This window comes from Carassius auratus, chromosome 17 (genome assembly GCF_003368295.1).
Source record: "Carassius auratus strain Wakin chromosome 17, ASM336829v1, whole genome shotgun sequence".
NCBI lineage: Eukaryota > Metazoa > Chordata > Actinopteri > Cypriniformes > Cyprinidae > Carassius > Carassius auratus.
Genome location: NC_039259.1, coordinates 26,278,427 through 26,305,713, shown reverse-complemented (window position 1 = coordinate 26,305,713; position 27,287 = coordinate 26,278,427). Strand labels below are relative to the sequence as shown.

The following is a 27,287-nucleotide window of genomic DNA, read 5'->3' as shown; positions in this document are numbered from 1 at the left end:
AGTTATCTGACATCATCAAGATGAATGAGTTCTTCTCATAGTTTATTACCTGAAGCGAATAAACTGAGATAATGTGAGAAATGTTAAAGGTGTCCAAATAAATATTTTCGTTTGACTGTATAACCAAAAAAAAAAAAAAAAAAAAAACAGCTGGATATACATACATTCAGTTTTCATCAATCTGTTTGAGAATGTGGTTACACTTTATTTTAAGGTGTCTTTTGTTACACTGTAATTATTATTTTCAGTCTGCCTGTACATGAGGGTTAGGATTGCATGCAATTATGCATAGTTTATCGTTATGATAACAGTAAGTGCATGTAACAAAGACATCTTAATATAAAGTGTTACCATGAATATTTTTCTCTCCAGTGTCGATGATGTCATCCTCCGCTCGGATCGCGCTCGCGACGCTCTTCATCTGGGTTCTTCTTCTGTCGAGTCCCGCCAAATCCAAGCGGAACCGAGGCGCGATTCCTCACCCGGACAAGAACAACCAGCAGCAGCAGGAGGCGGCCCCGGCACCGGGTCCGGGCCCCGGAGGCAGGAGCAGCGGCTCGGAGGAGATTCTGGAGTCCAGTCAGGAGGCTCTGCACGTCACCGAGCGCCGCTACCTGAAGCGGGACTGGTGCAAGACTCAGCCGCTCAAACAGACCATCCACGAGGAGGGCTGCGTCAGCCGCACCATCATCAACCGCTTCTGCTACGGACAGTGCAACTCCTTCTACATCCCGAGGCACGTGCGCAGAGAGGAGGGCGCGTTCCAGTCGTGCTCGTTCTGCAAGCCCAAGCGCTTCACCACCATGACCTTCACCCTCAACTGTCCTGACCAGCAGCCGCCGACGCGGAAGAAGCGCGTGCAGCGCGTCAAACAGTGCCGCTGCGTCTCCATCGAGCTGGACTAGACACGAGAGCGACGCGTCAGAACACACGGAAGAGACGCGTCTGTCAGCGTCACACACTACATAAACATCACCATTTATATCCGCCTGCAAACCAACTATGATCTGGCACCAAGGTCTTTAAGAGCGCGAAAACAGTCAAATGTGTCCAAATTTTGACTATAGTGCGAAACTGAATCTAAAACCAAAGTTTTGAATAATTAATACACGTGCAGTTTTATGAGCTCTTTAAATAAGAGATGCACGCATTATTTGTAAAAACAAGTTTAACTGCAGGATTATTGAACTCCAATAAAATAAAATAAAATCTAAAGATGGACAAAAATTAAAACTAGAGTTTTAAACATGTAAATATTCTTTTATGATTCAACATGCAGTTTTCTGAGCTCTTTTATTGAGAGATGCATGCAGTTTTTGTGCTTCTAACAAAAGTTTAACTGTAGTATTATTGAACAGCTGTAATAGATAGATAGATAGATAAAAATAGTCAGAAAGCACCTAAAATCTTGACTAGCAGTGCATGTGGATTGTTCACAAATAAAGTGTCATTCTAAATCAAAAACTTTACAAAGCATTTAAATATTTTTCTTTATGATTAAATGCAGATTTTTGAGAGATGCATGCAATATTTAGCCTATAAATGTATAAACTAACAGCAGAAAAAAGGAACTAAAAGGGTAAAAAAAAGAGAAGAAACGAAAAGAAAGGCATTCATTTGATTGGTCACAGAAATGATTTTGTATTCATTTTGTACTATTGTTTTAAATATAAAAAAATCCTAATACAAATTTTTATTAGTAGTGCATGTGCCTATTTGACATAAAAAGTGTCATATTTAATCTAAAATTCGTGTTTTTAACATGTAAATATTAGTTAATGATTCAACGTTCATGTTTTGAGCTAATTAATTGAGAGATGCATGATTCAAAGTATTTGTACTTTTATAAACAAAGTTTAACTACACAATTACTGAGAACCAGTAAAAAAAAAAAGCATTTACAAATGGTCAAGGACCTCACATTGTATTGATTTCACTGGTCAAAATCCTAATAATTTCAATGCATTTTTAATGAGAAATCATGACTGCACATATTGTTTATATGCTGAAGAACTTCCAGATCCCTCCGAGTACGAGTCTGTCAGCTTCATTCATCTCCAAATCTAGAGCGTTTAAATCTGACTGATAGTTTCCACTATGTGGAACGACTTTATTTAATAAGACACTGTTCTTCATCTTTCTGCTGAGTTTCTTTCTGCTATTCCTCTATTTATAATATCAGTCATAAAGATTATATGGAGTTAGTTGTGAAGAGCGAGTGATCACATGTTGTGTATGCATGCTTGTATGAAGATGAAAACAAATGAAACAAATCAAATGATCTGAATGTAAATATTTCTAATGATACACCAAAAATACAATGCAAAGAAATGAGAAGACATGTTTGGTAGATGCTGATGTCCAAAACATTTATTGCACCTAATAAAAGTCACAGAAAACGACGATAAAATCTGACACTGAAATAACTGTTTCACGAAATAACTGGATAAATTACAGAATTCATTACACATGAATCAACTTCCTGACATCCTCAATTCTGTGAATAAACAGGGCTTTGACTTTAACAGCATCAGATGTTGTTATAATAATAATAATATGATTCGTTCCTCAATGCATGGATATGATTTGGTATTTGCATAGGCTTCACCAGTGAGGAGGAGGAGTGTAAAAGTGCTTCATCAAGTTTCATTCAGGCGAAAGGAGAACGTGGTGACACACCGAGACAGATAATAACCATCTTCTGATTTCAGACCATGTTTGATGATTAGATATTACTGATGTTTCTTCACCATTCGTTTCAGCCGGCTTCTTTCTTCCGCAGTCGCTCTTTCTGTCAAAGAGAACATGAGAATTAATGCATTTATCCAAAGCATGTTTGATCAGCTCGTGCATTCACGAGAATCGATCCGATCGATTGATATGAAGCATAAAATGAAGATCTAAAAGAGTAAAAAAAGCACTAGGTAAAATAAATAAATGAATAAATAGTTTAGCACAAAAATAGCACATAAAACGGTCAAAAATAGCACATAAAATGCATCTATTATATGTTTGATTGGTCACAGAAGTTATTTTATTCTACAGTATTTGTCATCTTTTCTCACCAGACTGTTTTCGTTGGTCTTCTTCGTCTCCACTTTCTTCTCGGCTGTGATTTTCTGCACGGTTTGCTGAGCTTCTTTCAGTCTAAAACGAAAAAGCACAACATTTAACCAAAATATAACTCTGTCATTCATTTCCGAGTTTCTTCTTCTGATTTTTTTTAAAGCAGCATGTCAACATTTCCTGTTAAACAAGCTGTTTTCATGTTTAAACTTCACTAAAGTTTGTTAGATTTATGCTTGAGATGAGAAAACACTACCGAGAAACAAAAAAAAAATAAACTCCACTTCTCTAAATCTCTTCACTTCAGACTCGGCGAGCGTCTGTGAGACGGATGGTCCTCACCTCTCTTTGAAGATGTTTTTATTCTCCCGGTTCCAGGTGCTCTTGAAATCATTGCAGAACTCGTACCACAGCATGAAGACGTAGTTTGGAGAAACCTCCTTCTCTCCAGACTTGGGTTTGAGCCCGAAGTACTTCACCATGTCCTGGAAGCTACGAGACAACATGAGAAGTCAGAGACAGAAACTTGAACACAATGTGCCATTAGTGACAGAAAAACCCTCTCAGCGGCCGAGATTAATGATCGGGACAGATCACACACATGACATGAACCCAGGAGAAACGAATATATTACAGCGCTCACAAACTGAACAATAAAATGGTGTAAATATAAATGAAAATAAACTAGATTCATCAGCCTCCTGGTGGCAGGACAAATATATTAGAGTGGTCACAAACTGAAAATAATAAAATTAAATAAATTAAAATAAAAAATGAAAATAAATAATGCTAGATTAAATAAAAAAATTCATTAAAATACGAGATTCATCACTCCTGACAGCAGGACATAAATAAAAATAATAATAATAAATTAATTAATTAATTAATAAATAAATTAAATTAAATACAAGATTCATCACTCCTGAAACCAGGACATAAATAAAATAAAATAAAATAAAATAAAATAAAATAAAATAAAATAAAATAAAATTTAATTTAATTTAATTTAATTTAATTTAATTTAATTTAATTTAATTTAATTTAATTTAATTTAATTTAATACGTTAGAAAGAATGTTCCAGGAACGTTACTTTAAGAGCGGTTTGTTCGGGGCTTGTCCTCATGTTTAATAGCGGTTGGTTTGTCAGATCACAGTGCTGATGGTGTTGAGGACGAGTGTTTAAAGGACACATGTGGACGGCCGTGTCACTTTAACGAAGATCCTGACTGCTGCTCCTGCGATCCGAGTCCCAGCGATTAACCAGAGGAGAAGCCACACTTCTGATCAATACTGGCCAATTCAACACCTTCATTATCACGTACACATCTGCAGTTTATACACGTGTGTGTGCGTGTGTGTGTGTGTGTGTGTGTGTGTGTGTGCGTGTCACTTTGTTTTGTTTCAGGTTACAAAAAAACTCTCAAATCTAAACAAGGAAAAATAATCAATATGCTTTGTTTGTCCTTTTCCGCTCTATGAAAAGTTCCAGATATTTTGCGGCGGACGGCTTGAACATAAATCAGCACAAACAGTGTTTGTGAACACACACGATAAGAGCGAGTCTGCAGACAGAAGAGCATCACACACACCTGCTCCTCACACAGAACACAGATTCACACACACACACACACACACTCCACTTTCTGTTCATCTGTGCATCATGAACAATTAAATGCATCTCGGTTTCCACAAAATATTAACATTCTCAACATCAGAAATGTTTCTGGAGCAGCAAATCATCACATTATTCTGCTTTCTGAAGTTTCTCACCTCTTCTGAGCCTCCTGCAGCTGCTCGTCTTCAGTCTCGTACTCCGTTTGAGCTGTCAATCAAAACACATCACAACTTCTCAATCCCTTCTTCCTCAGATTAACCTGCTTCTCACCAGAAAAACACCCCGGATCCTCAAGGAAACCATTAGAAAAATACTACAAAATTACATCATTTCATGTGAACATACCTTGAAGGAAGTTTGAATTGTGTGCGCAAAAGTGTTTAGTTTTATTTTTACACACTTACAATAAAAACAGCAGATTTGTGCTTTTGTAAAATAAAGGAAAGAGACAGAATGCGTGTTGTCATCCTTTCCTTTCCATGAAGCTTGTTACTTAAATAGGCTATACATTCTCCTTAAATCATCCCATTTTGTGCCAGGTCTTGAAAACCTACATCCTCACTCTCTAAACCTGTAATTTCGCAGGTTTATTTATTGTTATTCACATTTAATCACTGTTCTCGCATCTCTTACCGTGGTAAACATGCAGGAAGGGAAATTAAAGATTTATAGCCATGAACTAAGAATTAATTTGATTTATTAATTCGTTCACTTATTTTAGTTAAATCATGAGTTAAGGAACAAAATTAATGAAACATGAAGAGTGGCCACAAATGAATAAGTCGTAGGAACGAATAAACATGTTGTAGGAATAAATACCTATCTGTTCTGTGTCCCAGAGCCCAACAGGTGAAGGTGATGTTTTTGGGACTCACCGGTGCTGACGAAGGTCTCCATCTTGTCCTTAAAGGGCTGTAGGTGTTCCTCAGAGGAGTTTTCACACACCTGCTCGACCTCCTTCACACACGCTGCAGGACAAACACATGAATATACTAACTACATATTACGGGAATTATATTATATTGTGAACTGATGGGCTGCTGAATGTTGGCAGCAAGGTGGTGAATTAATTAAGTGCAGGTGACTTCTGCATATCACGTTACCAGCACATCCATAAACGAGTGAAACGAGAAACATGAGGAGGTGTGTGAATCTCATCTCAAACAGATGAGCATCAAAGACGCTTCTGGAGCGAATTCAACGGAACCAGAGCAAGAATGCTTTTGATTTCCGGACCGACTGTTCTGGTGTCAAACATGAAACTCGTTTATGAGTTTCCTAATGATTTCAGAGTATGCAGCTCATTATGATATCTGTCTGACACCACATCATCATCATCTCAGTGCATGCTTCGCATCTTTGAGCCAATCAGCTGAGCTGTAAATGTCACATGATGACACAACTGTCTTGTAAGAGACTGATCTCTGAAGCAGCACAGATGTGGATGGAGTTTGAGCCGCTGTTCGTTTGTGTTGTTTGTGCTCCTCTGAGTCTCTGTTGTGCTTCACACAAACAGACAGAAATCACTCAACAGCTCCGTTCTCCCCCCTCCAAACATGAACACAGGCATATGTTTAGCATTAATGAATCTAGTAAATACCTGCATGTGTAGTTCATTGCTGTAATATGGATTTTTATAAAGCTTTGTTTTTATATAAACCACATACTTCTACAAAAAGGCATTTGCAACTGATTGATCAGTTTTTTTAATGCATTTTATCAGTCTTGCTGTGAACAATTCAACTGTACATTTGTCAGGGTTATTGTAGAATCACTGATATATTATTATATTTTTTGGTTAATATTTTTAATTTAATTACATTTTGAAAACTCAAAAGTTTTCAAAATGATAGAATGGAATTTTACTCTAACATTTGTATAACCAAGAAATAATATTCCTTAAACATAAAAAAAACTGGTGTTTTAATGTGAGAGAACATTCAAATGTTACGTTCTCATAAAGTTTTCAAATATACAAGTAAATGGAAAATAAACAATAAAATGGAATGTTTGTCATACATACGCATAACTACGAGAGATATAATAATACATTAAAAAAGGGACATTTTGATGAAATTAAATGTTTGCACAACGTTCAAATAACCAATCAAATAAAAGTCAAACTAAATGTTTTTTAAATGATATAATGGAATTTTACTCTAACGTTGGCAACCACTAAAAACAACATGCTTAAAAGAATGTAAAAATTGTTGTTTTAAATGTTGAGAGAACATTTAAATGTAACATACTCATAACGTTGTGAAAATAACAAAATGGAACGTTCTTTAAATGTTTGCATAACCAAGAACCAACAGTCCTTAGATACAAAAAAACAACAGTGTTCTAAACATTAGAGATAATATTCAAATGTAACTTTTTCATAACGTTTTCAAAATGATGAAACGGAACGTACGTCTAACATTCGCATGACCAAGAAGAAACATTCTTTAAATGTAACAAACAGGTGTTTTAAATGTGAGGAAAACATTCAGATTTTGTGTTTTTTCATGATGTTTTCAAACTGATAGAAAATAATGTTCCTCTAATGTTCCTAATACATTAAAAACTGGACTTTTTGAATGGTATCACTGTACCCAACGCTGGAGCTTGTAGAACGCCGACAGCTGGTTATCGAACCCTCCAGACTCATACGAGTTTCAGACATCCACACACTAACACTGCATCGTTTAGAACTCAGACGTGTGAGTAAACTGAGTAAAGCTGTTATCCTTTGATAGCCATTACTCATGCGATGATGTTTGTCTTTTGTCATTAAAATGTAAGAAAAACAGCTGTGCTTTTGGTCTCTGAAGTCTTTTTGGTCTCTTTTGTGTTTTCATTATTTTGCCCAAAGTTGCCTGGATATTCCTGTGTTCTCTGTGCATGAAGCTGTTAGTGGGGTTTTGTTTTTGTTTTGTTTTTGTAATTGCGGTTGTCCACCAGCAGAATAATCAAAAGAGCAGTGATGACCCAAGACAGAACATATGGGTTCATGTTCCTCTCCGGCCGTGATTAATACTTTAGTTTGTCTCAACTATTAACCTTACTTCAGCTTTTAAACGCTGTATAGAGTACGCTCAATACAGAAAAGAGAAAATACTTTAGAAAACTATTTTATTTAATGCTAGAATTCAAGCTAAGATGCATCTGATCAATGCATTTATCTGAATTAATTATGATATACATTACCGTTTTTTTACACTACTATTTTTTTTAATGTTTTTGATAGAAGATTCTTCTGCTCAAGTCTGCATTTATTTAATTAAGAAATAGAGTAAAAACTGTGAAATATTATTAGAATTTAAAATAACTGTTCTCTGTGTGAATCGGTGTTAAAGTGTAATGTATTTCTGTGATGTGCAGCTGTACTTTCAGCATCATTACTTACATTATTTAATATTTCAATTCTGTTTTCTGTTTTCATTTTTAATGATTGGATTCAATTGTAACCCCCTGAACACAAAACAGTAATTTTATTTTTTTATGTAATTATGTTGGCTTGGCAACAAGCCAACATACTGTTATGCTATTTAAACTTCTTCTTTTTTTTCTTATTATTATTTTTCTGACAGAAATTCTGAACGCTACTCCTCCTAGGGCTTTAAAGCCACAAGCCCCAAACTCGGCAGACACCTGCGGGATAGAGCGGTGCTGGTTGCTATATCTTTTCAGAGTGATCAGACTTAAAGTTTTTTTTTTATTAATTTTTAAATGTCAAAATTCATTACCCATAGACTTACATTGTCTGAGAAAAATTGCGCCCCTACAGTTGCAATGACATTTAGGGGCGGAGTCGGGTTTCGTTTCACTTTTAAACTGGTTAAAAATACTGCTGCTCAGCCCAGGCTGTCTACACGGAGCCGAGAACTAGCGAATTCATTCTTATTTAAGACCTTTTAAAAACGCGATTACACGCAATCCACACGTTAGAGCACACCAAGAGCTAAATTCAGATGTTTCTGAACTGTTTAAAGTAATAACATTATATATTCGCGGCAGCCAACTGCTCGCGAGCTGGCGATGTATTTCTCTGAACACTTGAAGTCCACAGAGAATTTACAGCCTTTCGCATTAAAACACTGCAGCGAAACGGCACAAAACAATTAGAATAATATATTATATGGTTTTAAAGTAGTTTTGGCCACTGTCACGCTGGTCTTAGCTGGTTTCTAACTGAATCATCATGCTGAACGTCACAGATGAGCTCGGGATGTATTCCTCTGAACACTTGAAGTACACATTTACAGCCTTTCACATTAAAACACTGCAGCGAAACGGCACAAAACAATTAGAAGAATATATTACACATATGAAAATGAGTGTTTATATGTGCTTGTGAGATTTCTCTGTCAGGCTTAACGTCGCAGCAATTGCTCAGCGTTGCATAACATGGTAAAGCAGGGAGCTACACTGAGACCAAAAGGGTCGCATGCATCACTGATTATTTTTGTACCTACTTATGTGTTATGCTATGATTTAATATGACCATTTATTAAAACAGAAATGTGTATTTTAAGAATACGTTTTATAACGTGCTCCGAGCATTCAACACATCAAGTTGGCTTCAGCCCCGCGCTGCGGGAAACTGAACTGAGCAGCTGATGGCGCGTGTGCACGAGAGAGAGCCGCGCGTATCGCGGACAGGGACAGCAACACTGAACAGAGCTGTCGTTCAGGACGTTCACTTCCTCCTGGACCTGAACGAACAAATTCAAATCGCAGTTTAAATAAACAGAAAAAAGAGCGAAAAGCAAAAGAGCTCAATTCAGCAGCGCGGTGTTGTTCAGGGAGCAAGCAGAGACGCGTCTCAAAGTCTTCTTGCTTTTGTACCGACAACAAATACATACAAAATATGTCGAAATACCCGTGTTGGAAAGTGTGTTCGAATAAGTATGTGGTTATGTCTTAAGTGAAAGTAAAGATTTGCAAAAAAAAAAAATCGGATGTGTATCATCATAATGGATGCGTTTGTCTCTTAAAGGGACCGCGCCTAATTTACTAGCTCTGCTGTCAGAGTCTTTAATGTATGAAAATGAAAGTAAATCACTCACTGCTCTTGACTGAATTACCTTGTAGTACAAGAATTTATCCAAAGTCAATCCAAAAATAAGATAGAATTGTTTTACTAGTGGGTGCAGGCCACTAGTTCATTTATGTAAGTGAGTATGGCAAAATAGTGATCTGTGAAATATTATACCCACTAATTCTTCATACAGTAGGCTACCAGTGAAATTGATTTAAAAAAATAATAATTAAGGACCTGCCCATGTTTTGCTTAAGTGTTTCTTTCTTTAATTGTTAATGCAACCTTTTCACACCACAGACTGAACCAAATTAAGCATTTCTTGCTTGGTAACTGTTCAACAAAGTATTGATAGTTGTGTAAATATTGTCATACTGACAGTCTGAAGTTTTGGTTGATTCCATTACATATCTTTTTATCAAAGTTATCCGAAATTATCAAGATGAATTTGTTCTGAGTTATTGTCATATATTATTACCAGTTTCTAAACTACAGCAAATAAACTGTGATTATGTGAGAAATGTTGAAGGTGTCTGAATACATTTTGGTTTGATTGTGTATTTTATCTTACAGTGAAGACTATGCAGTGCTATTTTACATTAACAAAAACAAACTTAAAAAAAGTAAACATTATGTAAATAGCACAAATAAATAAATAGAATGAACATACAGTACAAATTAAACAATTTTAAACAGTGTGTAACTGCATCATCTATACAAACCATTGTGCTTGGACCACTTATGATCTCCTTGATTTAAAATGCATTGTTTCAGTAATCTTGTGTGTCGTTGCCCACAACGTGACGGTGGCAGGACTGTGAAATACATACACGAGAAAAATAGGCATGACTTATTTCACATCCAGCTAGACAACCCTGTCATAGCTGTTATCATAGCCCAGGCTTTTTATTAAAAAAAGAAAACAGCAAGGGAGCATGGAAAAAGACTGTTGCAGGTGTATTTTTTTATGGCATTATTATGTGTATTAATTTTGCAGCGGGGCAACTCAATGTTGGGCACACAAGTACTTTGGCTCTTTTGCTCCATGGCCAAGATGGCCAAGCCAACATCAAAGTTAGTTCACTAACTTTTAATTCTAGTTAAATTTTAAGATTTGACAGTCTTTAGCATTTGCACAAAAAAAATAAATAGAATCAACTAAAAAACTAATCATTTTTGGACCATTTTTATGCATCTCTTCTGGGTGAAACTGTTTTTTTCAATGAATCGTTTGAATGAATGACTCAGTGACTCACTTTGCGTCACATATTGACAAAGTAACCCAAGAAGAGTCAATGAACCAATCTGAACTACTCTGTTTAGTGAATAGATTCAAAAGAGTCACCGGAACGAATCTGTTGTTCAAGTTGACTCTATATTTTTTAATGAATCATCTGAACGAATGATTCAGTGAATCATCTTGTGCCACATACGGACAAAGTAACCTGAGAGGAGGCACTTAATCAATCTGTGAATCAGTTCACTAAACCGATTCACTGGGACGAAGGTCACTATTAACATCTTTTCCATTTAATGGTCACATTTTAAGGACGACTACAGTTTTCCAATGTGAGATGCTGTCGTTTATCTTCAGCGTTAGATAAGCACAACACCACAGACAAACGAGTGAGATTCATACCTGTCAGCTCCTTCTTTAACTTGCGAAGGTCTTTTGCGAGATCTTCAAACTTGACCTGAGCAGCTTGGAAGAGATCCTGAGGTTCGGGAAGCGGGAAAACGCTCTTCTCTGTTCCTGCGTTCTGAATCAACAACAACAACAACAACACAAAAGCTTAGTTTCCATCCACCTATTGTAATGCACATATTGGGATATCGCATGAAAAGATGCTGGATGGCGCAAAAAATCCTAAAAATGCGCATAAAACAACATGTGCGCTTAATTAGGATAAATGTACATATAAACATGCATATAATTGACATTACTGAATAAATTCAAATCAAATTAATGCGCATCAACTGTGTTTTATTCGCAAACTGTTTTATGCGATATTACAATTTTGCGCATAAATTTAATTCGCAAGTTAGCATGAAAACATAGCTAATCTGTCCGAAAGAAAAGAAAAGAAAGAGAAACTTTCAGCTTGTAACTCTAGATTTTTGTCATTTTCACAACACTAATATCTAAACATTCTTAAATTAAGATACATTTACTTAAAATGCATAAAGATCAAATACAAAGAGATTGTTTTATGAGAAACTGAAAATGAAATGAGTTTCTGCTTAAAACGAGAACATATATCTGCTAGTGAAAGCAATCTGGAATGCAGTGAAATACGATCAAAAATTATTTTAGTGAACGGGAATCAAATAAAAACAGCTGTACCTCGTCCATGTTTCGCAGGTAGTATGACACCACATAATCCACCAGACTCATACGGTTGTCCTGATGGGAAACGAGCTCGTTAGCAGTGACCAATCAAATCTTAACCAAGTTCAGCTCAGCTACTAGAGATTTAGAATAGAACTGACTGTAGACATGAGTGTTATTTTGGTAACACTTTACAATGAGTGTTACTATTATTTGCGTACCCTGCTCTTGACGTCTTTTAATTTAGGCAGAATGTCCAGTCCGAATCCGTCTGCTTGTCCTCGGGTTCGGTTTCCTCCGTTCATGTAGTTCCCAAACGCCAGGATGAGGCCGATCACGTCCCTCACGCTGTCATTCTCAAGAAAAGTCTGGAAAGACACTTACATCTGTGAGCCGTGAAAATATGTCAACTTTGGTTGAATTTCAGGTTTTCACAAAAATAGACCTCGTCTAACGATCTCAATGCTCCAGTAATTAAACATCAAAAATGATCATTATTTGTTGGTTTTCTCTGCTCGCTTTCTGGTTATGAACATTTATGACACATAATCACAGTATTTAAATATTCATGCAAACATAATCTGTTATGTGTTAAAAGACGTAAAAAAAAAAAAAAATATATAAAAAAAAAATATATATATATATATATATATATATATATTTATATATATAATATATATATATATATATTATATATATAAATATATATATATATATATATATATTTATTTATTTATTTATTTATATTTATATAAATGTATATATTTTTTTAAATAAAGTTTTTTATTTCTGATTTCATTTTTTTTTTTTTTTTTTTTTTATTAAATAAAAGCTAATTACTTAATTTTTGGAAAGTCCAATAAAACAACAAGTCAGAAACACTGGTTTCTTACTCTGGAAATGGAAAGTAAAATAAAATATATGTATATAATAATACATCATGTCATTGATTGCATATCTGGTTGCATATTGCACATTAATTTAATTTCCAATTTAATTATTTAGCATTTTTTAATCCTGAAATTAAAAGAAAAGATTGAATCATTTGGCAGTTGATGAAATAATGCATTAAAAAAAATGTTTGCTGTTGCTTTTTGTTGATTTGTCACTGGTTCGTCACTTGATTTAGTAAATGGAGTCAAATTGAGTGCTTTGCATTGAGGGAAGAAGTATTCTAGTTACACTGGTTGTATAATGCAGATTTATAGAAAAATAGAAGTGGTTTCAGATCTTTCTTGTACCTTGCTCACAGCAGAGATGATGTCCACCTTCTGATGGACGGATGATATGGAGTCCACGAACACAGACTGGAATATGATGCAGTGCGCGCGGCGGGCGAAGTCGGGAATCTGCGAGAGTTCGTACAGGAATCTGCGCAGGAAGAGGACAGAGATCAAACAGCCTTCTCACGGACACAAGTACGTGTGATTAAGCTGAATATTAGCGCTGCGCTCCTGTTTGACTCACTGCAGCGAGGGTCAAAGGTCACACACAGCTGGCTGATGGGTTTACAGGAGAGCTTCGTGCAGTGCGTGAGAGCTCATCTCTCAGCCTTCAGTTCGTTAAAAACAACCCCCTGACACACCTGACATTCAGAGAGGCCTTTACTGTGATAATAAAGTCTTATTTAATCATCCCAAGTCTGATGTTGTGTTACTGAGGCCAGATCTTGTCTGGTACACTACAAATAATATTAAACAAACATCTTTTTGAAAAATACAAAAAATTACTGGAATATGTTTTATACTCAGTGTTTGTTTTACTATTATTGATGTACAGCACTATCATCATTTTTAAGATTCTGAATTAGATTTAATTTATTTTGTACATTTTCTGCTTTCATGTTAAGTTTAATTCAAGTTTTAGAAAATTGTAAAAATAAAAATAAAAAATTATATTATTAAATCATTTTAATTTTTGTAATTTTGTAATTGTTTTAAAATGTTTATTTATTACTTTTTACTTCAGTATCTTTAGTTAATTTAGTACATCAAATTAAACTAAGCAAAAATTTGAAAAGTTGCCGAAAAAAATAGATTTTAGTTTTTATTATATTTTATTTCAGTTAATATTTATTTTATTTCAACACAAAGAAATATTCACTGAATTTACATTTTTTAAGGTAAGAGGTTGCAATCAATTTATTTTTAGCTACATTTAAATAAACACATTTAGTTGACCAACTAACAACTTTCAACACATTTTTTATTAAATGTAACTAAAATAAATAGCTTGCAACCACTAACCTTAAAAAAATGCAGTATAATTTTTTGTGAAGTAATATATATATATATATATTTTTTTTTGTTAACTATGTTAACCCTGTTAACAAAGAAAATACTAACCCTACTGTTTCAGTTCTTTTACTTCTAAATTTCACGTTTAATTGTAAGTTCACAGTCTGAACTCTTTTGGTCATTAAAACTGAAGCTTTCGATATTTCATGGCTCTTGTTATTTAAAAGCTGATAGATACATAGAATTTGAACATCCTAATTTCTGGCTTGTAGAAGACAGAACTACTCGATGGAAAGCTTTTATTGATATTTCAGCCTCCTCAGATGCACTAATACTAAGCCTTCTTCGCAGGACTGTGTGATGAATGAATATTATCCTAATGTTTGGTCTCTGACACACGATCAGAAAGATCAGAGCGACTGGATGACGTACAGCTCCGGTTTATCCAGAAGTTTCACCTCGTCTTCTTTAGACGTCTCGTAATGTTTCTTGATCTTCTCCAGTTCATCCGGCTGAGCTCTCTGTCAACATCAGAAGTAAAAGCAGTCATTACAGGACCATAACATGCAGCCTGTGCCTTCAAATCACTCACTTATTACAATATTACACTCATTATTCAGCTTTTATTGAAAACTAAAGTTGATGAGGATCTTTTGATGGTCCCCAACTGTATTTTTTCCCCCATACTATTAAAGTCAATGTAGGCCAAAAAAAAAAAAGAAACTAAACAAATTAAGTCAGAATATTTTTTTGGGTGAACTATCCCTTTAAGACACATATAACCGGCTTTAGTTGTAGCACACACACACACACACCCACATACACACATGCACGCACGCACACACACAAACACACATGCACATGCACACATGCACACAGACACACACACACAAACAAACACACACGCACACACACACACACACACACACACACACAAACAAACACACACGCACACACACACACACACACACAAACAAACACACACGCACACACACACACACACACACACAAACAAACACACACGCACACACACACACACACACACACAAACAAACACACACGCACACACACAAACAAACAGTCACACACACACAAACAAACACACACGCACACACACACACACACACACACACAAACAAACACACACGCACACACGCATGCACGCACACACACACACAAACAAACACACACGCACACATACACACACACACACACAAACAAACACACACGCACACACACACAAACAAACACACACGCACACACGCATGCACGCACACACACACACACAAACAAACACACACGCACACATACACACACACACACAAACAGTCACACACACACAAACAAACACACACGCACACACGCATGCACGCACACACACACACACAAACAAACACACACACAAACAAACAGTCACACACACACAAACAAACACACACGCACACACACAAACAAACAGTCACACACACACAAACAAACACACACGCACACACACACACACACACACACACACAAACAAACACACACGCACACACGCATGCACGCACACACGCACACACACACACAAACAAACACACACGCACACACGCACACACACAAACAAACAGTCACACACACACACACACACACACACACACACAAACAAACACACACGCACACACACACACACACACACACAAACAAACACACACGCACACACGCATGCACGCACACACGCACACACACACAAACAAACAAACACACACGCACACACACACACAAACAAACAGTCACACACACACACACACACACACACACACAAACACTCACACACACACACACACACACACAAACACTCACACACACACACTGGTGGTGTTAAAACACAGACTGTAGAAAAGAAACAAAGAATAAGTCCGGTGTTAATCTGGTGAAGGTTCAGCTTTCCTGATGTACTCACGTTCTCATATAAAGCTTCAATCGTCTCCAGATCCACCACAGAATGATCCACCGTCAGAACAGCTGCAATACACACACACAAACACATCCTCGTAATAAACACCAGATCTGTCCGTCTACTACAGCCACAACTGCAAAGACATCTACATTTCATTCTACATCACAGGTGTAGTGTTGAAACGCTTCTTTCTCTTTATTTCTGGGTTTTGGGGTGTTTTCTCAGCTCTGGCCAGGTGCATTAACCATGTAAAGACTGTGTATTATTAACTATTCTGACCTACTAGTCTTACTATTCAGATTCAAATTACACCAGTTTACAGTTTTATGTAAGTTGTGACCTGTGGTATATAAAATAATCAATGACTAACTTTTAAGCCTAGTCTAAGCATCTTATGCAAGCGTCCGCTGGACATAAACAACTTATGAAGCAGAAATCTGTCAGATTGTTCTGTTCCTAGTGACCAATCAAAAGTGAGTAAATGTGTGATTGATCATGTGACTCCGACTGTGTTGGTATCTCTCTAGACTCATTTAAATCTGATGAGGTCTATGGTTATATTCATTTGTTATTATTATTTATATTACTAAAAATAATAGTTGATTTATTTAAATTAATTTATTAATATAAAAAGTTTTTTTGTTTTTTGTTTTGTTTGTTCTTTTGCAACCTTACATTTTTGGTAACCTCTACAGTCATTTTGACTGAAAGAAAATTGACATTTTGACATTTTAAAAACCATAGCTTCATCAGAATGAGATGACTTTTGTTGCTTCCATTTATTTTTGATTAGTGCTTTGCTACACAACATACAAACTTTTACTCCTTGCTCCAAATCAGTTAAACCACTGCATTGCAAAATGATCGGATCATTTGATTCATGTTGTGGAACATCTTTTATCGTGAATCATTTGATTCAGATTTAGTATGAAGGTAAAATGACGTCATAAAGATTTGCATACGCAGGGTAATATTTGCGGAAGTGTACATAAGACCGTAAGCGTAAATTTAATTTGCATGCGCAAGAGAAGCTTTGTAAAGGTGTAAATCGCGTTTCAAGCGTAAGAAAAAATGATTTGCAGCATTTTACTGTTACTTGTAAGTGTAATTCATGTATTTTGAAACTGCAGCTTCATGCTAAAGCAAAATAAATATGATCTGCATGCTTCTGACTTCCATTTTTCCGCGCTTACACTTTTGGCACGTTTCTTTCGCCAAAAGACAGTCAAAAGCACTGCAAGCCTGTGAACGGTGATTTGCAAGCGAAAACAACAGTTTAAAGAACTGCAAAACAGATTGACTGCATAGAACCAATCTGTTAGTGTAAAAAAACTAACTGTTGCAAATGTCTAAATGAGCTGTTGTGCATGTGGGGCAAAAATTTCCCGAAATAATCCGATATGTACAGCTCCGTCTTTCTTTTCTTTGCGCTTACAATTTTGGCATGATTCTCTCACTAACTTAGATTTGCAAGCGTGAGGGGGAGGGCGGGGCCACCTTCCTCTTGTAGCCAATCAAATGAGCCTCTCGCTGACTCTTCATTTACTCTTATCTGATTGGTTCAATAAACACATCATACGCCTAGACCAAGACATTAACCAAGACATTCATCTTCATTTAGTTCAAAATAGTTCTTGCTGCAGGAATGGTACTTTTAACGTACACATACAGTAAAATAAATAAATAAAAATAACAACTTTCATAAGCTGCGTTCATACTTAATTGTGAGCTAGTTTTAACATTATTTGATTTGGCTTTACATTGAACTTTCATAATCTGCTTACACCGCTGAGCTGATGTTAAACTTTATAATCAAAATGATGCATAAATGAAAACATAAATGAAATAAGTGATATTTTCCTGAGATCTCACCCTGCTGAATGTCCTTCATCTCCAGGTGGAGGCTGGATATTAATATTCCCACGGCCTGAGAGCGCTTGCCATCCAGCAGCTTGATGATCTACAAGAGAAGAGAGAACAACATCATACCTTTATGCATTAGACACATTCAATTGATCACAAGTATCAGCAAATGCATTTATAATGTCACAAAACATTTTCATTTCAAATAAATGCATATATATATATATGCAGATTTGTGGGATGCACATAAAAAAATAAAAATAAAATAAAATACAATAAAAATTTGAGACACACCAGAACAGGCAGAAGACAGGATAATAATAATAAAAAACAAAACAAAACAAAAATAGAGAAGGCAAGACGAGACAAGACAAGACAAACATACACACAGCACAAAGGACAGAAGAAAACATTATTATTCTGACGTCTAACATGTTCAGCTCTTCAGACTCATGTTCTTCGGACCGCAGCTGTTAGTCATTAAGGTTTTGATATGATAATCCGAGTGAGGAAAGGCACCGGGATCCGTGCAGCGGATGCATCTCAACACATGACACAAATTAGCCATGAGCTGATTCTCACTGATTGTGTTTTCAGGAGAGCTGCGCTGCTGACAGACGCCTTTCCAAACACCGTTTCTGTATTATCTACATGTGTCCGACACAAACACACACAACCACTTCATTTCCATAATCCGTGCACAGATCAAAACACACATACACACACTTTCCCAAACACTCACTGACTTCCTCGCATCAACTGTATTTCCTATGCTCTTATGTCGTATTTAAATAGCAATATTTATAACCAATCCTGTTTTTTCACATCCAGAAAATCCTTCCATACATATCTATGCATATATGGTATGCTTTAAAGGGGCGGCTGATTGAGATTTCACTTTTTTAACGTTAGTTAGTGTGCTACACGTTGATGTTTGAGCATAAACTATATCTGCAAAGTTAAAAAGTTTATTTTTTTTGATTATGTCAAGTTTAATGTCTATAAAAATGGCTTGTAGGGACTACAGCGTGTTACTTCCTGGGTTTGTGATGTCACATACCCAGAAATTTACATAAACCCCGCCCCCGGGAACATGCCACTAAGTGGGCGGGGCCAGGTTGCATTTTTAAACAGTTAAACATGGTTTATTGCTGTGCTGTATTAAAACTTTAATCCAGATAAAGCTGCATATTAAAAGCTAACAGAAGCTGGAGTATTTATAAATAACAGCTTATCTAAAAAAATGAGACAACAACAAATAAACATACGAGCCGTGCTAATGTCACTAATATCACCTACTTCTCATTCAGACTCGAACTGATAAGAGATATTAACAACACCGTTGTTTACTAACCAACCAGGAACAGATTCTGAGCTAAGGGGTGTGGCTTGTGGTTCAGCCAATCACAACACACTAAGCCAGCCGACCAATCAGAGCCCATCTCCTATTTCAGAGGGAGGGGCTTCTTCATAAAAGCAGGAACTAATCAGAGTGTTTATCTGAGAAGGAACAGTTAAATAAAAAAGCATTAACGCATGTTAGACGGAACCTCGTACACACAAAACAATGAACCGCCCCTTTAAATCAACTGAGTCATATTCACTTTCATGTTGAAGATTTTTGCCAGACTTGTGTTAACGCTGATCATTAGATGTGAGACAGCAACACAATCGATCTGTCAGGACACCGACTCCAGTCTGGTCTGGTTTTCCCTGGAGGCCGGTTTCTCAGAAAGCTGATTCAGAACGTGTAAACACACTCATAAATGATGGATCTGCATCCGTGTCACTTGAGTTTAGCCGTTCTTTCAGAAATTACATCGTCCTGCCAAAACCAGAGAGCTCCAGCATCTATTCATCTCTTCACAATCACTAAAGCAGATATATTAAATGTATTAAAAGCTAAAATAAATAATGTAATATAATATAATAAATATATTTATTATTTTATAAAATAAAATTTATAAATAAAATATAAATAATATTATAGTGATTCAATATAAATCACAAACACAAATGCAGTGATGTTGGTTACATGATTAATTCAAAATATATAAAAAAATAAAAATAAATCGTATTTGTGTAAACAGCACTGTTCCTTTAATATCACTGAGAAATACAATGACATTTTTATATTTTAATTTTAGTCAAAACTTTGGTAATTTTTTTTGTTATTTTTATAAAAAAGAAAATGTAAATACTGAATGTCTATAATTTTTTCATATTAAGTTTATATCGTTTTTATTTTATAAATAAAATAAAATAAAATAATACAATAAAAAATCTAACAATTAATAAATATGATTTAAAAAATAAAATATATATTTGGATTGTTTTATTTTAAAATTATTTATTTAAATGTGCAATTTTAACGATTTAAATTGATTATTAGTAATTGCTTTATTTTAATTTCTCGTTTTTCATTTTAAAATTATTTATTTGTTTTAATTTGATATTTTTATGATTTTATTAAAGCTCACATAATTGTATAATTATGTATTTATTATTTTATTTATGTTCCCATGAAGGGTTGGTTTTGTTCTTTTAAACACATGCGATGGAAACATTGCTTTATTTGCAAACGTTTTACGCAATATTCAAAACCTTGAATGGAAACATAGCTATAAATGAGCAATGAGCTATGAATTTCACTCTTATAACTGGGGATATTCAAACGCCTTTCTCCACTTAATAAATAAACAAATAAATAAAAAGCACAGCAAAAGAGCTGATTTTGCAGGAACTTAGAAGATGTAAAGAGTGAGAAGACCAATTAAAACTCTCTCAGTGTGTTCAGACTGACCAATAAAGACCGGACAGAAGCGATGACTGATTCACATACTGATGTAGCAGGAGTGACCACACACACACACACACACACACACACACACACACACACACACTGCTAATGGAGGATTCAACACACTCAGATGGCAAACGAAAATTCAGAATGTGACTGAAACCCCCTCTAGTGGACTTTTTTTGCTCACAAATCCAACAACTGCACACACAAAATAGAAAATGCATCACATCTCTTGCAAATGTTGCCTTGAGTGCCAGCTTTCAGAAACTGTGTGTCAAGTAAAGCTTTTGTGTGTAAGCAGTTGATAAAACTGTAAAGCTAATCTATTCCTGACTAAAGCTCTGAGCCAGTCACAGAAACATACACACTTCAGATTGAGATGATTCCAGGTAAATCTGCTCAGAGAATCAGAGCTGATGATTTCTCCTACCTTCTTGGCTTTGTTCTTCTTCTCATACGTGTCTGACAGCGGCTTCTTCTTGGGCTGGACGGTGGCTTTGGAGAACAGATCCTCAAACTCTTTGGTGTCTATGATATCAGGCTCTTCCAGTGAACTCCAGAGTGTGTTATTACTATAAAACACACGCACACACACACACACACACACACACACACGATTTTTCTGATGGAGATTTGTTCATATTTTTAAGAAAATAAATCTTCATATCCTATATCATTGCTTGCATCTTAATTTAAAAATAATTAGATGTTTTTACTGGAAAAAAAGACAATCTGGTCGACAGAGGTGGACTGGTTTGAATGACACAAGGGAAGTAAATGATGACAAAATAATATAATTTTAAGTAAAAATGAGGAGACTTACTTGTTGTCCTGAATCTGGATGCGGCTCCAGTAAAGCGGTTTCATGGGGCAGGCCGGTTCCACGGCCGGTTTACGTGGAGCTTTCTCAGTCACCTGTCCGAATCCAAACCCTCCGGGAGCAGGAGGTGGAGGAGGAGCGCCAAAGCCCGGCATGGGTGGAGGAGGGGGCGGAGCTCCTGGTAGACCGGGTGGGGGTGGAGGAGGGGGCGGAGCTCCTGGTAGACCGGGTGGGGGTGGAGGAGGGGGCGGTGCTCCAGGGAGAGGTGGGGGAGGGGGCGGAGCTCCTGGTAGACCGGGTGGGGGTGGAGGAGGGGGCGGTGCTCCAGGGAGAGGTGGGGGAGGGGGTGGAGCTCCTGGTAGACCGGGTGGGGGTGGGGCTCCAGGGAGAGGTGGAGGAGGGGGCGGGGCATTTGCAAGTCCAGGTAAGGGCGGAGCAGGAGGAGGGGCGGAGCTACCAGGGAGTGGAGCTGGTCCTGGACCCACACCCAAACTCATGCTGATGGAGTCCAGGTCCAGTTTTTTGGGCGGGCTGGAGCTGGAGCTCGGCTCAGGTCTGTCTCCATCACCCGCTGGGGATTTGATGAAGGTCTCGCGGTCGGTTTGGACGCACACGTTGCGGAAGCTTTTGGGTGGCTGTTCGTCTTCGGTGGAGACACAGACGTCCCGCAGCTCGCCGCGCTCCTGGACGGTGTTATACACCTGCGTCCGCTGCATCCCGCCGATGAGCGACTCCAGACGAGACACCACCTCCGCATGCTCACCTCGAACCTGGAAGATCTGCAGCTCGTAATCCGCCTGGACTCACACACACAACAACCAGTTACTGTTAGTATGCAACTAAAATACATCACTTTTGTTAAGAGCTAGTTACCAAGGACACATTTATCATTTTCATTCAGTTTAACTTGTTTAGCTTAGCTTAAATAATAGTATGAATAATGAATAAATAAAGAAAAATAAAATAAAAGGAATAAATAATAAAAATGAATAAAAACCATATAGATATCTGAAAAAAAAATCTAATAAAAATAAAAAAGCAAACAGCAAAATTACTAAAATATGAACTAAAAGTAAAATGACAATTATAAAGCGAAAAAAGTATTCGAAATATTAAAAAGTATACATATATATAATGTTAAAAAAGCTAAAAAAAATTATCAAAAAACAAAAATAAAAATACAACTTAAAAAATGAAAACAGAAAATATAAAATAAATTATAATAATTCAAATTTTAATTATTAAGACATACTGGAGAAAAACAAGTTATATTTTTATCAAAATTACCAACAATTTAAAAATAAAATGAAAAACAAAAAATACTTCTGAAAAGTTCTACACAGATATTTGTTCTTGTTTCAATCATAAACTCACTTAATTTAGACTTAATATTCAATGTTATTTTGCGTCCCTCTCCAGTAAATGTACCTTTATTTTAAAATATTTGATATATTTACTGGAAAACGAGACAAAATCATGTAATGAGAAAAAAAAATTATCTTTTTTTGTTTGTTCTCCAAAAATCCAGAGGACGAATATCACTTTTTGTCAGCCAGTGCAGTGCGTCTGATTCTATCACATTCAGACTCTTTCCACAGTCAGGACTAAATAAGAGTTTCCAGAGTCACAGATTTACAGATGAGTTCAGCAGTAAAGCATCATCTTATTTCAGGAGCATCTGGAGTCTATCAGAGTATCACAGCTCCCTACAACATCACTGTTTACAGTCAGAGATCAGAAACACATCCACCTGCTGCTATGAGCATGTCACATTTAAGGATAATATAAAAACTACAAGTTATTCATTAAAACTATAAAGGCACATTAAAAATAAATGAAATAACAAATAAACAAAATTACTAAAACTCTCACTAAAAAAAGATTATATTTTTATATATATATATATATATATATATATATATATATATATATATATATATATATATATATATATATATAATTTTTTTTCTATATTGTTTATCAAATAAATGCAGCCTTCATGAGCAGAAGCTCCTGTAAAAACAATAAAAATCCTTCTGATCCCAAATTTTTGACCGGTAGTGCATTTTATTTTTATGGTTTTAGGTATTCATAACCCTGGATCAGCTCATACTGAATCAATAAAAGTTTGCTGTTTCTTCCCCCTCAGACGGAGATGTGCAGTGACCTCCAGTGTTTTCTGTCAGTTCTGCAGGACACTTACATGCAGCTTCTCCAGCTCCTCCTTACTCTCTCTCTTCAGCTGCAGGAGAGCGGCCTGGTGCTCTGAAACACACACACACACACACATTCACAGAGAGAGAGACCAGTCAAAACTGAGATGTATACAGTACATCATCTGAAGCTGAATAAATGATCTCTCCAGTGATGTGTGGTTTGTTCGGAGGACAATATTTGTCTGAGATACAACTATTTGAAAATCTGGAATCTGAGGGAGCAAAAAAATCTAAATATTGAGAAAATCATCTTTAAAGTTGTTCAGATGAAGTTCTTAGCAATGCATATTACTAATCAAACATTAAGTTCTGATATATTTACAGTAGGAGATTTACTAAATATCTTCATGAACATGATCTTTACTTAATATCCGAATGATTTTTGGCATAAAAGCAATAGGGCTAGACTTTTTGCATTATAAAACACTGCACACACACACACACACACACACATGTAGACTCACACCCTTCAGGATCTTGAGCTCAGATCTGGATCAACCAGAGCGTCTGGTTTATATTACGAGTCAGAAGAAATGAACCGGCTCTCAAGAATCTATCTTCTGCATTCATTCCTTCAGTCCTTCAAACCGTGATGATGCTTAAACTGCCTTTGATTAGCATCACATGACACAGAGCAGAGCCGTGTGATCACACAGGACGAATACAAACATCCACACCATCATCTCAGCTTCTGAAGCCCAGACGGCACAGATTAGATTAGGAAAGAGAAGAGAGAAGACAAACCCGCTCACCGGCTTCAGTGTAACGCAGACCGACCTTCTCCTCTCTGTCCTCTTTGGGTGGAGGCCAGACGGCCTGCAGACGGCCAGGGGTTCGGTCCTCACCGTCTGACGGAGACGTGACCTCAGACTGAAAGTGAAAAGTGAAAGTGACGTGACATTCAGCATAGTATGGTGACCCACACTCAGAATTCGTGCTCTGCTTTTAACCCATCCGAAGTGCACACACAGAGCAGACAATATAGCTGTGGTTAACAGTGGATTTATAACAGCTGAGGGACGTTGTTAGGGATTATTAGCTGTTATATATTCACTGTAAACCACGGCTTCAGGGGGCTTACTGCTTTTATAAAACGGTTATTCCATATACGTAGTAAATGAAAGGTGTAATGATATTAATTATATTAATAAAAACAGTATTCTTCCACCAAACAATGTAGCTCCTCAGACACAGTTGTGGTTGTTACAAAGTGGTTGCCGAGCAACACATGGAAGTAAACGAATGTGTTTGTTACATTGTAGCGTAATTTACAACAGCTTTGAACTTGGCTCAGCCAATCAGAATCAAGGACTTGAACGATCCGCTTTATAAATAATAATAAACGAAAAATTACAAACAACATGAATTAAATAATTAATCAATTCATTAATTAATTCCGTTAAATATTTATTGCCAGTAATTTTTTCCCCTAACCCTAACTTTTAGCAAAAACATTTATTTGGGCACTTAAAATCAGATTAAAACAGGAAAAAACTTATTTATAAAACAATATGAATAGATTTAGTAGATATACTAGTTCTAAATCTATTGTTATTAATGTTTGTTAATTATTAAAAAAAATGTATAAGTCTAAATCTATTTTTATTACCATTTGTTTGTACCCTTAAAATCAGATAAAACAGAATCAATCAATAAAATATTTTTTTATGGTGACAAAATGAACCATTTTCTTAGCTTTCAAAAAATATTTATGGCCAGTTATTTTTGACGTGTAGCAATATACCCTTAAATACCAGGAAAAGCTGAAATATCTACTGCAAACAGGATACTAGAAATGACTGACACTTCAGAGAATAAGATTGTTAGCAACATCATGAAGACTGTATTATTCAGGAATGATGGCGTGGATCGCGGTGTCAGAAATCATCAGTGATACATACTTTCTCCTCTGTAGGACTCTTGATGTCAGCGACCGGAGCTTTATTCTGTCTTTCAAAGATAGACCTCAGCAGCTCTTTATCGTTCTTCTTCTTCCTCCTGACAGCGTCCAGATCCAGCGCTGCATCCACAGGATCCTTCTTAGCAGGTTTAGAGCCGAATAATTTGGATTTTAAAGCATCAAACGATGCATCCGTCACTGTTTTACTTCCTCCATCCGTTTTACCAGCGCTTGGATCTGCAGCGTTGGATTTGTCCTCGTTCTGTTTGACTTCAGCGTGCGACGCTTTCTGTAGCAAACCGGTGATTTCAGACAAACTTCTGGGTTCGTTTTTCTTTTTCGTAACTCCAGTGCTGGTGTTTTGTTGGAGTTTGGCTTTGTTGACATTCTGTTTAAGGCTCAGCAGCGCTCGATCCGTGTCTCGCTGTTTGATTTCTGAAAGCGTCTCCCTGTCGTCTCCGACTGCTCCTTTCTTTAACACTCGTAAACCGCTGAACAGAGCGGGCAGCTGGTGTCTGTCGCCGCTGCTTTTAGCCAAACTACTGTCCAGTTTGGAGTCCTTTGGAGGAAGAGTAAGAGCTTCTGGCATGTGCTCAGATCCAGAGAGCGTCTCTGAAAGACCTTTTGTCTCCGGCTGAAGATCTGAAGTGGGTAAAACCGAAGCTGGAATCTCAGTTTCTCCTTTTTGGGAATCCGTCTGAGACGCTGGATCTGCTTCTGAACTCCCTTCTTCTGAAAGTGAAGAAACATCCTCACCTGCTTTATCTGCTTCAGACACAGGTTTGTGAAGAGGAAGGACTCGTCTCCAGCTGCTGACGTCTGAGTCGCCCGTGAAACTTCTGTTTAGTATTTCTGATGCTGAATCTACTCTATGAACGCTCCAGGATGGCACTTCTTTCTTGGAGTCTTCCAAAATGCGGGATGAGAAATCCAGCAAGCGGTTGATTTTTCCGTACGAGCCGGCCCGACTCAGAATCGAAGCGTCTTTAAGTGATCGCTCCACGAGACTCTCGGCTTTGACCGCAAACGGCTCGGGTTTCTCCACAGATCCTTTATGTTCCCTGTCAACAACAAGAAGATTTAAAGCTGGGTTTTTACACTCATACTGACTAAAATTCACACTGCTTAAATGTTTTTTTTCTTGTTTTCCAATACAAATATTGCAACTTTATTAAATCAACATTTTTTATTGATCCAAGAAAAAAAGCATTAAAATAAAGTGAGTTTTTTTTTTTTTGTTATTGTTGTTTAAAACAAGAAATATTGGTTAGAGGGGTATAATCCTAAATAATGTACAAGTAATAATTTATAAATAATCTTGTTTCCTCTATGAATTAACCCTAATTATTGTTTGGATGCAATCTGTACTATACATAAATAAAAGTGACATTTTACTTCAAAGTGGTTTTGCCGATTAATCGGCACCGATAGTTTGATAGTTGCTAATTATCGGTTATCGGTAAAAATCCATGCCGATA

General features: G+C 36.5%; 2 protein-coding genes across 4 annotated transcripts in view; one reads left to right on the top strand and one right to left on the bottom strand.

Annotated features, from left to right (window-relative positions):
- The window catches only part of LOC113117821 (gremlin-1-like), a 3,362-nt gene extending 1,142 nt beyond the window's left edge, over positions 1 to 2,220 (top strand). Inside the window, exon 2 of the mRNA XM_026286750.1 lies at positions 373 to 2,220. Coding sequence (XP_026142535.1) covers positions 378 to 905 — 528 coding nt within the window. The 5' untranslated portion in view covers positions 373 to 377 and the 3' untranslated portion in view covers positions 906 to 2,220. The remainder of the gene's footprint in view (positions 1 to 372) is intronic.
- A 123-nt stretch (positions 2,221 to 2,343) lies between these two features.
- Positions 2,344 to 27,287, bottom strand: part of LOC113117767 (formin) — a 35,988-nt gene continuing 11,044 nt past the window's right edge. For 2 of the 3 annotated variants that reach the window (XM_026286675.1, XM_026286676.1), the window contains exons 4-19: positions 24,662 to 24,779; positions 23,897 to 23,958; positions 21,697 to 22,490; positions 21,304 to 21,445; positions 18,080 to 18,167; positions 16,211 to 16,272; positions 14,704 to 14,792; positions 13,276 to 13,405; positions 12,256 to 12,402; positions 12,050 to 12,109; positions 11,345 to 11,465; positions 5,558 to 5,650; positions 4,838 to 4,889; positions 3,409 to 3,558; positions 3,066 to 3,147; positions 2,344 to 2,791 (exon numbers count right to left, since the gene is read on the bottom strand). In XM_026286675.1, the coding sequence (XP_026142460.1) occupies positions 2,759 to 2,791; positions 3,066 to 3,147; positions 3,409 to 3,558; positions 4,838 to 4,889; positions 5,558 to 5,650; positions 11,345 to 11,465; positions 12,050 to 12,109; positions 12,256 to 12,402; positions 13,276 to 13,405; positions 14,704 to 14,792; positions 16,211 to 16,272; positions 18,080 to 18,167; positions 21,304 to 21,445; positions 21,697 to 22,490; positions 23,897 to 23,958; positions 24,662 to 24,779 (2,223 nt within the window). In that variant the 3' untranslated portion in view covers positions 2,344 to 2,758. Of the gene's footprint in view, positions 2,792 to 3,065; positions 3,148 to 3,408; positions 3,559 to 4,837; positions 4,890 to 5,557; positions 5,651 to 11,344; positions 11,466 to 12,049; positions 12,110 to 12,255; positions 12,403 to 13,275; positions 13,406 to 14,703; positions 14,793 to 16,210; positions 16,273 to 18,079; positions 18,168 to 21,303; positions 21,446 to 21,696; positions 22,491 to 23,896; positions 23,959 to 24,661; positions 24,780 to 25,810; positions 26,871 to 27,287 lie in introns of all 3 variants that reach the window. The other variant, XM_026286674.1, reaches the window with a different exon arrangement.